The sequence below is a fragment of the Entamoeba histolytica genome, genomic scaffold (genome assembly GCF_000208925.1).
Source record: "Entamoeba histolytica HM-1:IMSS scf_1104750518587 genomic scaffold, whole genome shotgun sequence".
NCBI classification, from domain to species: Eukaryota; Evosea; order Mastigamoebida; family Endamoebidae; genus Entamoeba; species Entamoeba histolytica.
The window spans coordinates 87,285-103,362 of NW_001914860.1; the positions used below are offsets into that span (position 1 = coordinate 87,285).

The following is a 16,078-nucleotide window of genomic DNA, read 5'->3' on the forward strand; positions in this document are numbered from 1 at the left end:
AGTTATTTTAATTTAAGATTTTTTTATTTTAATAGAACTTTTGTTTAATTTAATGGAAGAAGAAATTATCCAACACAAAGAAGAAATATGGGATTTAGTATCAAAATATATTGATGAGATTGTTACATATTCTATAAGAAATGAATTATACAAATTTACAGATAATTTACTTGAAATTCAATTGAATTTTTACAAGACTCAAAATAAAGTAAATGTGAGTGTTTTTGTGAATTCATTAATTTTATTTCTATTAGAACTAAGTCATTGTGGTTCTCAAACAAACACAAATCTTATTCCTAGAAGAGCTTGTTCTGATTTTATTGAAAATAAAGAAAGTTCTCAAGCTTTGTCACAATGGTGTGATGATTTTATTGGATTTTTTACTATTAATTCATCTATTCAATCAACATTATTGAATTATATTACTTCATTAGTATTTCTTATTAATAATTCCATATTTCATTATCAGACTTATACCGATGAAAAAGTAATTTTTGAATTGTGTCAAACTAAATCCCAACTTAAAATATTGTTTGATAAACAACCATCACAAGCATCAATATTCAACCAAAATTTAAAACAACCAACACCATCATTAGATGAATCTACAGAAAGTGAGTCACCATTTATTGTTCCTGAAAAAGTAATTTCTATCTTACAAACTAATAAACCATATAAACATAATGAAAATAAAGAAGAAAAGAAAGGATCAGAAGCTATTGATTTGTTTGAAGATAAAGAGCCTGATAATACTAATACTAAAGAAGTTAAAGTATTAAATAATATAGAGAAAATAGAAACACCTAAACTTGTTAACAGATTTAGTTTCTTTAGTATTTTTAAGGAAAAAGAATCTGAAGAAGATTTAATTAATGAAGAAGCTTCTTTGGTTCAATTGAAATCACGAAGTGATAAGGATTTAAAGAGATTGTCCATTTCCCAAAGAAACCATTTCAATTTTAATTTCATTAAGAATAGTAGAAAGAATTTATTGGCTGAAACTTCGTTAAGGAGTAATGGAGTTTCTCCAATGGAAATTATTGAGAACAAAGAAGAAAATGATAAAGAACTTCACATAGAAAATGAGTCAAAAATTCTTTCATTAAAGAAAGAAGAAAAAGAAATTAATAAACCAAAAGAATTAACAACTACTAAGAAAGGTTCATATCAAACACTTCAAACTATTATTAATAATTACAAAAACCAAAAAGATAAAAAAGAATTAAGGAAGGTTGATCAAAATAATAAAGAGAATGATGAAGATATTGAATTTAAAGTTTTGATGAAAAAAGGAAGAGATGAATTAGAAACATCAAAAGGACAAACAAGGAAGAGCAATATAGGTGAATGTGAAGTGGTTGGAGAAAGTAGTGGAATTATTGAAATTGGTGAGAGTCAGAACAGTCAAGATTCTGAAATTCATTATGTCCAACCAATACAACTTAAAGAAACACATGCAACATTACCACTTTTTAGTGTAAAAGAAAGAGACCAGAAAGGGTTTAGAATAGAATGTGGTTCATTAGTAAATTCATTAATAGAAGAGAAAGAAACAAAATCACCTAAAACACCTAAAAGCATTAGAGAACCAAAAAGAGAGAAAAAAACACAAATAATTAAACAAATACCAGAAGTTATTGATGTTGATTTTAATGGAAGTGAGTCAGATGAAAATGATGACCTTAGTTTAATTAAAAAACAGGTTCAAATAAACGAAACAATAAAACAAAAAAATGAACGGTATAAAGAAATAAAAAGAATTAAAATATATAGAACATTATATAGTTTAGCTAAATTCAAAGATGGAAATTGGTTAATAAAAAGAAATGTTACCTTAGGAGAGAAAGATATTGGGATTTATATAAATACTTCTCCCAATAAAATAGAGATTCATGACCTTAGAAAAAGTAATGGAGAAGTAAGTCAAACATGGAATTCAAGAATAATTAAAGACCAATCACTTGCATTAATGAATGTGTATTCTGTGAGAGATGAAGTGTATTGTGAAAGAGAATTTAAAGAATTTGTTATTAACTTATTAGAGAATAGTGGATTTATTGAGATATACACATTGCGTTTAGAGAGAAATTTGACTGATAGTTGGGTGTTTGTATCACCATTTGATCGAATAACTGGACACAAGTCACATGAAAAAATTCCAATTAATAATCCACATTTACTATGTGTATTTCCTGTACCAATTATATTAGAAAAAGATGAGTATTATGTTATTTATCATAATTATATTAAAAGAAGATCAACAAATGATTATTTAGCGATACAAATACGAATGAGATGAAGTTGATTTGATTTTTAAGATTAATTTAAGACTTTTTTAAAGAAAAAACTTAAAAAAATAATTAAATTGTTGTAATCCTATGATTTGGAAACTCCTTTTCTTATTATTTTTTATTAATTATAAATCATATGCAGAAGATGTAACGCCTCATTCTCTATGTATTGGTAATGTATTAGTTGCTCCAATCAGTTTAAAAGAACAATTCACTGGAGACCCAATTCAAATAACCCAAGAATGTTATAAAGGTGTAGTTGATAATTATGAGTCAGTTGTTTTTGGTCATCAAATTCATTCTGAGTGTTATATAGAAGAGTCATTTATGTTTTTTAGTTTAAATAATACTAATTATTCTAGATGTGGTTCTTGTGTTGAATTAACAGGTCCAGGATTAAAACCAATTACTTGTATGATTACTGGTTCATTTGGTGTTCAAACAACAAGTAGCTCAAATTTAAAAACAAATGGAATGTTAAAAAGAACAAAAGTTCCATCAACTTCAATGTTTAAAGGGAAATTGTCTTTATTAGTATCAAGAGTAGTTTTTAATGAAATTATTCCAAGTGAAATAACTGATTCATTATATTATTATGAAGTTGCATTGAGAGAAACTGTATGTAACTATAATGTTCTTCCACAATTAGTAATGAGAAATAAAACAAATGCTATTATTATTAATGCTGGTCATATAATTCTTGGATTAGGTCGTTCAAATTATTTAAGACTACCAAATCAAGATGGTTCTTTTACAATTTCACATACAAAAGAACTTCGTGCAACAAATATTTATCAAAGTATTATATATTGGGAAAGTATATCAATCGACAAAACTTATTATCAAAAACCACAACCCGCATTCTCTAGATTTTCTTCACCAAATATTACGTCACATTGTGTTAGTGTTCCAACAAAAAATGTGTTTCAATCATTAGTAGACCAAAAAAATACTCAAGTTTTCTGGGAAGTTAGTCTTGGAACTACTACAAATGATTTAAAAGTGATTACTTCAATAGGAAATAAAACAGTTGAAGACAATGAACAACTGGTTTTTCATTTTGATTATCCTGTTCCTATTCAATGGAAAACAATAATACAACATTTTGCTCTTGTTATCAATTCAACTGATACCATTTCTTTCAAAAGTGGTAAGGTATATTTCAAACAAGGAACTATTGATGAGATAAACTGTGATTCATTTAGATATCTTATTCAAAACAAAACTATTTCTTCTGGTATTTATAAATATTCTTTCAACGTCCACACATCATTTGTTACATCTACTTGTAATGGTTTTGCCAATGGGCTTGAGTTTATCATTTCTGCAGCAAAAGGAACAATAATACAATACTGTGAAGTATATTATGAGCCTCAAACATCTGAAATTGTCACTCCTTCTTCTTTCTGTTCATATGATTCATTCCAATGTGGGAAATATCAATGTACTTTATCTGAAAAAATATTACAACCTAATAATAACACTCATCTAATTTTTGACAAATCTAGCTGTATTCCTTATTGTGGAACATGTCAGGTTGGATATTCATGTACTGAAGAAGGTATGTGTCAACGAAACAAATAAAAAGAAATAGTTAATAGTAATTGAATTACTTTTAAAGATGGATCTGAGTTTTCTGGTCACAATTTAATCTATACAATCCTTGGTAATTAGTTAATGTTACATAAGCACGGTCAGATATAGTAATAAGAGATGATATTGTTGAGTTCATTACACCATCAGTAATTGGAGAATTAATAAAGAAATAATTCTTTGGTTCACAATGAGTTCCTGAAATTGAAAATTGATAAATTATACCAATTATCTCATGACTTTCTGAACCAGCAGCAGCTGCTCTTCTAGTATCACTATGAACCCAAGCAGATGGTGCGACAGCATAAACTTCAGTTGTATCCTTCAATTCAATAACTCTCATATAAGCTCCAAATCGTTGATAATTTCCCCATCGTGGTAATGGGTTAATTGTTGCTCGAAAATCAAAAGTATCACCTTCCATTCTTCTTGATATATAAACAATTCCTCTATTAGATAAAGGGTCAGAATACATTAAATATGTATTACTTATTTCAATTGCTTTACCTAAAGCTGCTAAATTCTGTGTTGGAGATGGGACAAAAACTTTATCAGTAAAAGAAAATGGGAAATGTGGATTAGTTGTATCATCGTCTATAGACATGATGAGAATATTTTTTGTTAAAGTACTAAACTCATCTGCTCTTGTTTTAGGAGATCCAAAAGCAATTGCATTTCCATATGCATTCATTTCAGAAAGATTTGATTCAACAAAATTAGTTGTTATATCACTACAAAATGATTTATCGTATTTAATGTAAAGTTTTGATTCACTAAAACTAATGTACCCAAACATTACATCACCTGTACTTCCTTTTCCATCGTCTGTAACAAATGAAATAACCATCATTAAGTTATTACTTTTCGTTGATAATACTGTTATACCACGAGCATACTGAGAAATTTTAAGTAATGTTTTATTGTCAGCAGCGTATTTATTAAAATTCTCCCATTCAACAGTTACTTTAAGCATTGTGGTAATTCCTTTTCCTGTTGGAAAATATTGAATGTCTGTTTTTTCTTGGATTTTATCAGAGGTAAAAGTGTCACTATTAACCTTAATTCCAACTGTTCCAAGTCCATACTCTCCCCACCAAATAAATTTATCAGAATAACATCTAGTTGAGTTTGGATTTTTTAATGATACATATCCATAACAGTATTGATTATCTTTCTGGATTTCATAAATAATACCATTATCAGCAGAAAAAACATTTGTTGGAATTTTTCCATCGGTACCAATTGTCATTTTTTGAACAACACATAAATCCATTGTATTTTTACCAAATGTAACAATAATTAACAAGAAGAATGTCGTTAAAGTCATGTGAATTTTTTTAGTTTTTATATTTTTTTTTAAAATCTTTTTTCTTGAAATAAATACCACAAAAATTATTTTTCGTTATTCATTGTTTCGTTGTAATTGGGAAATTCTTTGTTTAAGAACATAATTAATACAATTCTTTTAAGACATTTTTGGTAGGTAGATGGCATAGTATAATGGTTATTATTTTTTTTTAAAGAACTAAGAAAATAAATGAATGGGGTTGATAGACATAGTATGTTAATTATTGGAAAATACTTTCAAACAAGAAATGATTATGTTAATGTTATGAGTGTTTGTAAAAAATATCATGACATAGTTGATCTGTATCACTTTAATCCATTTCCTTTATTAAGTCAAAATGATCGAGCAATGTTTATATCACTTGAAACACAACATATTTATTCTTCAAATGATATAATTTATGAAGACGTTTTACAGTATGTTATTCATTGTGAAGTTTCATATGACACATTCATTGGTAAAGAACCAAATACACAATACCTTCAAGTCAAGTTCACAAAAAATGACATGAAAAGCTATGGATATGAAATTCCAAGAGACTTTGAAGTAAAGGGTATAGGTAAAGATTGTTTTAAATCATCATTAATAAGATTAATGACGATACCTAATAATATTCATTATATAGAAGAACAAGCATTCTTTCGTTGTAGGTATTTAACATCAATTACACTTTCTACATCAATAAAAATACTTTCTAAACGATGTTTTGCAGAATGTAATTCATTACAAAGAATTAAAATGAATCATCATTTAGAAAGAATAGAAGATGAATGTTTTTTAAATTGTTTAAGTCTTAGTCATATGAAAATACCATCAACATTAAGTTATATAGGTTATCATTCATTCTGTAATTGTAAATCATTAAATAGTCTGAAATTCACAAATGCAAACTTAATTCTTGGGATATCAAGTTTGGAGGGATGTGAAGAATTAACCCAAGTCATTCTGCCAACTTCATTAACAGTTTTACCAAAAGGGTGTTTTTCTCAGTGCCATCTTCTTCAAGAGATAAATGTTAATTCAATTCAAAAATATGGACCAGGGTGTTTTTATGGATGTTTCTCACTTCCACCGAGACTTGATCTTCCTCCAATTTCATTAAGAAAAATATTATAAAACAAATTCTTTAGTTCTTTTCATTTAAAAAATAAAAAGCAGTCAATTGTAGTTTCAAGTTATTTGTAGTAACTTGTTGGAATATCCTTCAATGAGCTTGGTAATTCATCCATTTGAACAGCAAATCTTGATTGGACTTCTTTCAAAACTTTCTCATCTTCATCAGTATCAATAAATGAAATGGCAACTCCTTTAGTTCCAAATCTTCCAGCTCTTCCTACTCTGTGTAAGAATTGATCAGAATCATTAGGCATATCAAAGTTAACAACAAGATTTACTTTAGCTACATCAATTCCTCTTCCACATAAATCAGTTGAAACTAAAACTCTACTTTCTCCATCTCTAAATCGTTGATACTCTTTCTCTCTAATTTCTTGATCCATTCTACCATATAAAATACCACATGGATATCCAATTTGTTTTAACTTCTTAACAAGAACACGACATCTATCACTATTTTCAACAAAAACAATGGCTTGATTAAAATCAATATAATCAATAATATCCATAAATGTTTTTCTCTTATCATTATCTCCTAATTTTTTAAAGTATAAATGAAGACCATGAAGGAATAATTTTTCTCCATCATCAATAAAGACTTCTAATTGATTTTTTAAATATTTTCTACAAATAGTTTTATTTTCTTCTGAAATAGTAGCTGAAAACATCATTACTTGTTTTTCTTTTGGTGTTGAAATAAATATTTCTCCAATATCAATTTCATTTGCTGATCCAAGAACTTTATCACATTCATCAATGACAAATGTATCAAGTTTACTTAAATTTAATGCTCCTTGTCTAACAAGAGATGCAATTCTACCTGGTGTACCAATTACAATAGTTGGTTTATTTGTTTTAATAAATTCAACATCTTTTTTTTCATCAAAACCACCAACAAATGTACCTGTTGTAATTTCTTTTCCTGTTGCTTCACAAAGTCTTTTTTTCATTCTATCAAATTCTTTTTGTACTTGTACTGCAAGTTCACGAGTGTGGCAAATAACTAATGCTGATACATAATCTCCAAGACAAAGTCCTTGATTTAAAATTGAAATAACAAATACAGCTGTTTTACCCATTCCAGATTTAGCTTGACATAAAATATCTTGTTTTAATAATGCTTTAGGAATAACTTGTGATTGAACTTCAGATGGATGTTCAAATCCACAATCAGTAATAGCCATTAATATTTCTTTTTTAAGATTCATATTACTAAATGCAACTGTTCCTACATAATTATCTTTGTTTGCTGGTTCAATATCCATTTTAGTTTCAGTGGTTGGAACATAGTCTGGAATTTGGTTAGTTGGATCAGTCATTAGTAACAGTTAATACTGGTTTCTTTAGTTTATAAGTTCTTTTTTTCTCTTTTCTCTTTTTTTTTAATTATCTATATAACCCTGTTCCTATTTTTATAACCCTTTTTCTTTTTTTTTTTCTTTCTCAAATATTTTTGTTATAAATTACATTTTTTTTATTGACTCTTGTTTTAACTCAAGTTAGTTTGTAAATTCTGCTATATTTTTTGTTCTACGTACTTTGTGAGTATATAAAGTATTATGTTTTATTATTTATTTCATTAAAACTATACCACAAATACTGGTTCTATTGTTATTATCAAAAACAGTTTATTTAGTTGTTATACTTCTTACTGAAGCATCTACACTAAATTAGAATTATTTGTCACTGTTAGAATTTTTAATTTATATATTTTCTTGTTCTATTTCAAAGCAAGAAGTTAAACAATTCCGTTTTTTTTTTCTTCAGTCAATATTTAAAATCAAATAATCTCTATAAATATAGAATATCAAAAAAGCAATAACTTTAAACATATTTATGAATTAATAAACTAATTGATAATGAAGACTATATGCTGAATAAATGAATATTTGTTTTATTAGAACAAAACATGTTTATAGAAATAACATAAAATTATTATATTTCATTTGAACAATGAATAATAACGACTAACTGTCCTAATAAAGTAATAAGTTTTTATCATTGAATTGTACATATAATAATCATATTTCGATTGTATAATTAGATATTTTTATTCAATTCATACCTCTATCAAATAAAAGATTTTATTATTATTTATTGTTATATGTTTTAACTTAAGACATATCTAAGAAGAAGTTTAAAAAGAGATAACTTTGTCAATATCTTTTAAAGATGTAAGAAATATATTTTTGTGTATGAAGGTTCATAGTTATATGAATAGAACTATAGATATTCATAATAAAAAAAAGAAAAGAACCTATTTTAAAAATAACACAGGAATATTTAGTTTTTTTAAAGTTATTATTATGAGTTGAATATAAATAATACATCTAGGTATTCCAATGAAATAAGAGAGTTACTTTAATATATTTTGATAATATAAATTACAAAGCATATTAAGTAATACATAAGAAGTTATAATAAGTTTATTTAACAACTAAATGAAATAGAATAAATAAATTAACAACAATTAGAATGTTTAGTGGAATTCAAAGAAGGTGAAGTTATTATGTCAATTGTTTCTGGCTCAGCTAATTTTTCTATTGGTTGAATTACCATCCTTAAATAACAATTAATTAGAGTATCGAATAATAATGAAATATTTTCATTTGTTTTAGCTGATACTTTCAAATAAATAGAGTCAGGATAAGAAGACTTAACTAATTCATCAGTTACTTTCATTTCTAAATCACACTTGTTTCCAACAAGAATAACAAGTTGATAAGCCTCTTCTTGTGATATTTCATTATACCAAAATTGAACTTTTTTGAAAGAACTTTCATTGTTAATATCAAAAACAATAAACGCAGCATCTGCATTTCGATAATAAGACTTAGCAATACTCTGGAATCGTTCTTGACCAGCTAATCAATAAGCACTAATTATTTGTTTAATAAATCCAATTTAAATAAACAAACCAGTATCCCATATTTGAAGTCTTATTAATTCATTATCTCTTTTTATTTCTTTAAACTTAAAATCAACTCCAACTGATGACAAATAAATATCCTCAAACATGTTATCAACATATCGTTGAGTAATTGATGTTTTACCAACACTTGACTCCCCTAACAACAACACTTTAATATTCCTGTGTTTTTGTTTTTCATCAACATTCATTGTAATATTTTCATTATTTATAGTTTTTTCTCTATTTTTCTTTTCTTTTTTTTTTAATTTTTTTTTGATAAGATCGAAGGTGGCACGTCTGAAACACCACACATAAACCCTAGTACAAATTCATTCTTCGACTCTCCCAGTTATTATCTGGTTATGACGGTGCCTTTGAATTAGGAATGTATTAGGGAATGCTGCAAAGGGTGCAGCAAGAGAATACAGTAGAATATTACATGGATGTAATATAAGAATCTACTGAAGTGTGGGTATGACTAAAAGAAGATTAGTCAAAGTAAGACTAAAAAGAAAATTAGTCAAAGTAATACAGTAGTAATAAAATGATTCCTTCTCCCATTCATAAAATAAGAAAAATGAAATTACTTAAAATTAAGGCAGAAAACAAACAAAGGCTTAAAAAGAAGAATTAAGCAGAAGAAGTTTGAAAAACCTTAATAAGAAGAAATAAAACAAAGAAGTGCTTTCCTCATTTTGCAAGAAAAACATAAAGAATAGGTTTAACAAAGAGATTACTCTTTTTTAATAAGCTCAGGGATGGGATTAGTCTCCCCTGAGCTAGGAAGAATAGATGAAAATTCTATTAATACTTAATTAATTACTTTTTCTTCTTTATTTAGTTTTTGATAATACTTTTGTTCAAATGATTCTTATTTATTTTTTTTTGTTAAGAAAATAGAAATTACTTATTAAAAGTTTGATTAATTCAATAATAATTGAATTTAAATAAAACAAATAATAAAAATAGAACTCTTTATTAAGAATAGATAATTCTTTAAACCTTCCTCTCTTCTTCTTAAAGTTGTTATAAATATTCTAATTTTTACTTTTTTCAATGTTTGTGTTTTTCTTAGTGCTATAACTTTTTATAATATTGTATTTAACCTTTTTAATTTATCAGAATTAAACAAAGTTTATTCTCTGACAAAAATAATTCACCAAAATTAATCTTTCAGAAAAATACAAAGAACATATATTGATTTTTATTCTTTCTATTTTAAATAAAATAGTCTTGAATCTATTCTTTGATTTTTTTTCTTCTTTTAAGTTACATAACTCTGTTTAGATTTATTTTTTTGAATATACAAACATGTATTATTCAACACAGAAAAAAAAAGAATATTAGCACTTTATTTTCTATCTCTCAAACTTTTAGATAAAATTATGTTAAACATTACTTTTTTTTAATATCCATAAAGAAAATGTAATAAAATAAACAGATAAGTTGGTTTAAATAGTAAAAGTTATGAACATTATAAATTAGCCAGGATATAACTCAAAATATCATATAAATCGCAAAATAAGAATAAAAACAAAAAACCATTTATGTTAACTCATTAAAAAAGTACTATTTGCTTATTTGTTACTTTTTTAGTTCAAATCTTCTTATGATATCCAATTCTATTTGAACATAAGACAAAACAATTAAGAGTTTACAGTAATAATTTCAAATAATCTTTCTTTTTAAAAATTAATTCTTTTTGTATTTTATGGACTTTCTTTCATTTAACAGAAATACATCAAAGAATTAAACCAGAATCAATTACTTTTTTCTTCATAAAAACCTTAGAGAAAAGCAAATTAAATTTAAATAACTTAGGCATTTTAACCATAAAGGAATATATACATCAAATGAAATTGAAAAAAAAATTATTTTTGGTTGATATTGATTTGAAAAAAATGAAGAAGAAGTTGAAATAGGGTTTACTCAATACTAAAAAATTTTTTAAACCAAACCATACAAATGACATTCATTGATCTTGATGCTTCAGAAGAAAATCATTACCATCTATCATATATTCCAAGTACTAAGTCACAACTAGAACAAGAGTTTGGTAATAAGAAGGATATGATTAGTGTGTATATTTTACGAGATAAAGAAAAAACTCAAATTCAAATATCCAAAAAGGCAACGATATTGGAATTAAAAGAAAAGTATTTAAAAAGTGCAGCTCCAGCACTAACACTTAAATTTATGGGAATGTTATTAAATAATGACAAAACACTACCAGATTATACTATTGGAGATCAAGACTGTCTTGACGCTACTCTTGATAGATCTTCAATTGATTCTTCACAATACATCAAATTGAAATTAAGATTTGAAAATGAAATTCACTTATTTAAAATTAGCCCTGTTTGTTTTGTTTAAATATGAATAAAAATATGAAATATTTATATTTTTTAGATTGATAAATTAGAAAAATTATTTGAAAAATACGCTAATAAAATTAATAAACCAATGGACCGTCTTAAATTTATCTTTGACGGATATATTCTTTCACCAAATGACTCTTGTCAAAGCTTGGAATTAGAAAATAACTTTATTATTGACGTCCAAGAAATTCATTAACTGTTATTGACTGTTTCTTTTTGCAATTCTTATGTGATTTACTATTTTATTTTTAAAAGCCATATTAGTTTTTTAAATTATTCAAACCATACACCCTTTTCCAATTCAGAGTAAAACAAATTTTAATGCCATGGCTATTGGATAAAACTCTTGAGTTTTGTAAAGTAAAGCAAACAAGACATAGAAATCTAATGTCATACAATAAAAAAGAATGAATATCAATAGCAATAAATGGCATAACAATTATAATAATAATGGTGAATGAAATACCAAGGAAAAAATGAATTAGAAAAAGAAAGACGCAAAGAAAAACAAGTAAGAAACAGGGTAAATACAATAATAATAAAGATTACACCCATAACAAATATAAACGAATAACAATAAATGATATACAAAGAAGAATAAAAAGAATAAGAAGTGAATGAAATAAAGGAGAGTATGAAGAAATACTCAAAAAGTATGAAGATAAAAGGAAAAGATGGTATGATATTCTTCAAGAAATATATTCAATCAAAAAGAAAAAGATAATTGAAAGAATCAAAGAAGAGTTTAAAGAAAAAACGAAAGATATTGAAGAAAAGACATTAAAACAAATGACGAAGTAATTAAAAACAAAATCCAATTAAAGAAATGAAAGAAAGGTGTAAAAATGAAAGAATAATAAATAACAAAAAAAGGTCAATTAATAGATATATCCTCAATTGGATTTTCTTCATACTGAGAAGTGATTATTTCAGTTTCTTCAATATGCTCTATTGGTGTAATAGAGTTCATTTCTGACATACTCGCATTAGATTGTTCTTCTTCTAATGTGCTGCCAGAATTGAATGTGTAAAACATCAAATCTTTCATATTTTTTATTATTATTGTTCGTAGGATTTTGGGGAAGTGTAATTGTAATTTTAGTGTTTTTAATCTTCTTACAGACTCTTTGTGTATTAATCCATTTATTGATAATATTACAGGTATTATTTCTACATATATTAATTCTCTATTGTTTCTTATTTTCTCTTGTAATTCTTTGTACTTATTTATTTTATGAATATAATTTAATTCTAAATTATTATCTTGACATATAACAACATCTATAATATATCCTTTCTTTTCTGTAATATTTTGATATTATATATCTGGTCTTCTAGCATGGAATGAATTGTCACTAACCAATAAATCTTTATTGTAAGTTATAACCATTTCATCATTATTAATACATTTTGGAGTATTATTAAAATCAATTGCATCAAATTCATTAAAATGTGTAATTAATAAATGTTTAAATATTTGTTTACAAACATAATCATGTTTTAATATTTGATTCTTTTTCATTACATCATAACAATATATGACTAATAGATGCAATTGTGTTATGACAATGTTTACAATATTTTAAAACATCATTTTGGAGTAATTTTGATTTAATACTTCCTGTCATAGTTACTCCTTCTTGCATCTTTACTACTTGGAGGAATGCATTTCTTTTTATATTTAATGACCTCCAAGTGGCTACTGTTAATTTCTTATCATTGAAAGTGCCATTTGCACATCTTATATATTCACCACATTTCTTTTCTTTCCATTCATTTAAATATCTATCATTTAATTCATTATTTACAAATTCAAATACTTCCTTTACATTGTGCTTTCTTTCATTTAATTCTATTATATTCATTAATTCATTAAAATTAATCTTCTTACCAAATACTTTCTCCATTCTTTTAATTATTCAATTTGGATTTTCTTTTATTGTTTCTATCATTTCTCCTATTACTGTGTTTGATCTCCACTTATATTTTAAATATATTCTTATTAATTCTTTACCACATTCATCTCTTGCTGACATTAATCCTAATCCCAATTCATTTATTTTAACATATAATCTACTTTTTGGGATATTTCTACTATATAATTGGAGTTGCATTAATGATTTTCTTATTTGTTTATCTATCTTCTCTAATTCTCCTAGTTTCCATGGGACAATACAAAATCCATATCTTAATTTGGAGATTATATCACTATTAATATTTCTTATTGTATTGAGGCTGCTATATTTCATAGTGTTTAATGATGATAAAATAGAAGATACATCATTTAATATTCTTGTACAATATTTATTAATATTTACTTTATCTCCTATTTCAATACCAAGATATTTATAAGGATTATCATTAGTTACTCTTGGTAGTTCAGCTAATTCACCATTTATTTGACTATTAATATTAGTCATTATCCCACTCTTTTCTACATTAATTTTTAATCCTATTGCATTAAATATTTCTTTAGTTAATTTGTGTGCTTTTTCCATTTCATCGAGGCTGTTAGTCATTATCTTTAAATCATCCATATATAATATGTGGTTTAACTTGACTTGTTTTTCTTCTTCATTCATTTTAATATTTAATTTGTTTATTTGTTTATCTAATTGTTTAGATAGTATGTCAATAGATAATACAAATAAAAGTGGAGATAGGCTGTCACCTTGTATTATTCATCTTTCTACATTAATAATACTATCACTTTCTTGATTATAATATAAATTAAGACATGTATTATTTAATATATATAATATACTATTAATTACTACAAGTGGGATATTAAAATATATTAAGCATTGTTTAATCCATTGATGGTTAATACTATCATATGCTTTGGAGATGTCATAATATGTTTCTACCCACTTCCATTTATTCTTATTAATAATTGAATGGTTATAGTGTTGTATAATAATCCTTCTTTTGATGCGTATGTGTATTTCTTACATCCAATTTGATTTAATGATAATTGTTTTTCAATTGGATTTAGCATCAGCTGGCTTTCTATTTTCATCTTTAATATTGATGTATACACTTTTAACAGACAATTTAAACAAGTTATTTGTCTGTAATTCTGTGGGTCTAATTTATCTCATTTCTTATATATTAATATTGTCCTTCCTTGAATAAAGTGAGGAGATATTTCATTAGGATTGTTTAACCATTCATTAAATAATTTTAATAAATATTTCATTGGTTGTTCTAAATATTTAATCCAAAATCCTTGTATTTTATCAACTCCCGGTGCCTTCCAGTTAGCAGTAAATTTAAGAGCACAATCCAGTTCATTTGGAGTGATTATAGACATTCTATTATTAATTCTATTATTAATTAATATTTCATATAAATTAATATTCAGGAAATCTATATTAGTATTAGTTTCATAGATTCATTTCCAGAAATTAATAGTGAGATATTATCTGGATATTCATCTTCTTTAGATTTATTTAGGTGTTGCCTTTTTCCATATTTCTTCATTTTATATTTCCATCTTATTCTTTTCCAATTATTCTTTCTTGCTTCTATTTCTATTCTTTTCATCTTTCATAAGTATTTATAATAGTTTATTTGTTCATTTGTTTTTACTTTAATATGATATATATCATATTTCTTAATATGTAATATTCTTTTTAATTTCATATATTGTTTATTATGGAGTAAATCTCTCAATCTACATATTTTTGATTGTAATATTCTTTCTATACTTTTCTTTCCACTTCTTTCTTGTTTATTTTTATTAATGATGTTAATAGTGGAAGATACAGATTTAATATAATGATAATAATCATCTAATGTATTTATTATTATTTCATTTTTATTAATAATATTAATTATTTGATGTATTTTCTTCTTATTGTAATAGTAGTTAATAAATTGTACATCTTCTTGTTCTTTCATTTCTTCTTCTTTAAATATTTTCATTACCTCCTCTTCTTCTATTTCTTCTTTCTTGTTCATTTTAGTTATTATTTCTTTTAATTCATTATCTTTCCATTGATGTTTTATTATTTCTTCCTCCATTATTCTATTGATTTCTCTTTTAATTTCATTCTTTATTTTAAATGTCTTCTTTAATATTTCTTTATATTCATTAATATCATTTACTTTAATTCCAAATTCATGTATTAATCTTTCTATTATTTCTTCTTTAAGTTGACATCTTAATTTTCTTTCAAATAATTTCAAAACAAAACATTTATAAAGTGTTAAAATTTCTTCTTTTCTATCTGTTTGCTTCCCCCGTTTTTTTTTTTGCTTATCTAATTCAAATGTGGTGATATTCTTATGCTGAATATCAATTTCTTCAATGGATTTCTGCGTTAACTTTCTTTTTTTTTTTGGAAGATCATCTTCACTTGATGATATTTCATCAGCTACTACCACATTGGGGGAGAGGTCATTCACAATTTGTGTTTCAGATGAGTCTGTTATATTG

The 16,078-nt window shown here is 25.4% G+C and overlaps 7 protein-coding genes across 7 annotated transcripts, besides 3 other annotated features; 4 read left to right on the top strand and 3 right to left on the bottom strand.

The window, feature by feature from the left end:
* Window positions 1–52: 52 nt before the first annotated feature.
* EHI_151560 (uncharacterized protein) lies at window positions 53–2,299 on the top strand (the record flags this gene model as incomplete). The annotated part of the gene is made up of 1 exon (XM_652254.1): window positions 53–2,299. One exon carries the CDS (start codon window positions 53–55, stop codon window positions 2,297–2,299), a length of 2,247 nt encoding a protein of 748 aa, XP_657346.1.
* Window positions 2,300–2,378: 79 nt separating this feature from the next.
* Window positions 2,379–3,875, top strand: EHI_151570 (uncharacterized protein; the record flags this gene model as incomplete). Its single annotated transcript, XM_652253.1, has 1 exon — window positions 2,379–3,875. One exon carries the CDS (start codon window positions 2,379–2,381, stop codon window positions 3,873–3,875), a length of 1,497 nt encoding a protein of 498 aa, XP_657345.1.
* Window positions 3,876–3,906: 31 nt separating this feature from the next.
* On the bottom strand, window positions 3,907–5,211 carry EHI_151580 (uncharacterized protein; the record flags this gene model as incomplete). The annotated part of the gene is made up of 1 exon (XM_652252.1): window positions 3,907–5,211. One exon carries the CDS (start codon window positions 5,209–5,211, stop codon window positions 3,907–3,909), a length of 1,305 nt encoding a protein of 434 aa, XP_657344.1.
* Window positions 5,212–5,421: 210 nt separating this feature from the next.
* On the top strand, window positions 5,422–6,348 carry EHI_151590 (uncharacterized protein; the record flags this gene model as incomplete). Its single annotated transcript, XM_650703.2, has 1 exon — window positions 5,422–6,348. One exon carries the CDS (start codon window positions 5,422–5,424, stop codon window positions 6,346–6,348), a length of 927 nt encoding a protein of 308 aa, XP_655795.2.
* Window positions 6,349–6,407: 59 nt separating this feature from the next.
* Window positions 6,408–7,667, bottom strand: EHI_151600 (helicase, putative; the record flags this gene model as incomplete). The annotated part of the gene is made up of 1 exon (XM_650702.2): window positions 6,408–7,667. One exon carries the CDS (start codon window positions 7,665–7,667, stop codon window positions 6,408–6,410), a length of 1,260 nt encoding a protein of 419 aa, XP_655794.1.
* Window positions 7,668–8,808: 1,141 nt separating this feature from the next.
* On the bottom strand, window positions 8,809–9,468 carry EHI_151610 (Rab family GTPase; the record flags this gene model as incomplete). The annotated part of the gene is made up of 2 exons (XM_652249.1): window positions 8,809–9,212; window positions 9,267–9,468. 2 exons carry the CDS (start codon window positions 9,466–9,468, stop codon window positions 8,809–8,811), a joined length of 606 nt encoding a protein of 201 aa, XP_657341.1.
* Window positions 9,469–9,541: 73 nt separating this feature from the next.
* Window positions 9,542–10,087: a repeat region.
* A 1,137-nt stretch (window positions 10,088–11,224) lies between these two features.
* Window positions 11,225–11,833, top strand: EHI_151620 (uncharacterized protein; the record flags this gene model as incomplete). Its single annotated transcript, XM_652248.1, has 2 exons — window positions 11,225–11,617; window positions 11,669–11,833. 2 exons carry the CDS (start codon window positions 11,225–11,227, stop codon window positions 11,831–11,833), a joined length of 558 nt encoding a protein of 185 aa, XP_657340.1.
* A 92-nt stretch (window positions 11,834–11,925) lies between these two features.
* Window positions 11,926–12,510: a repeat region.
* Window positions 12,500–16,078: a repeat region.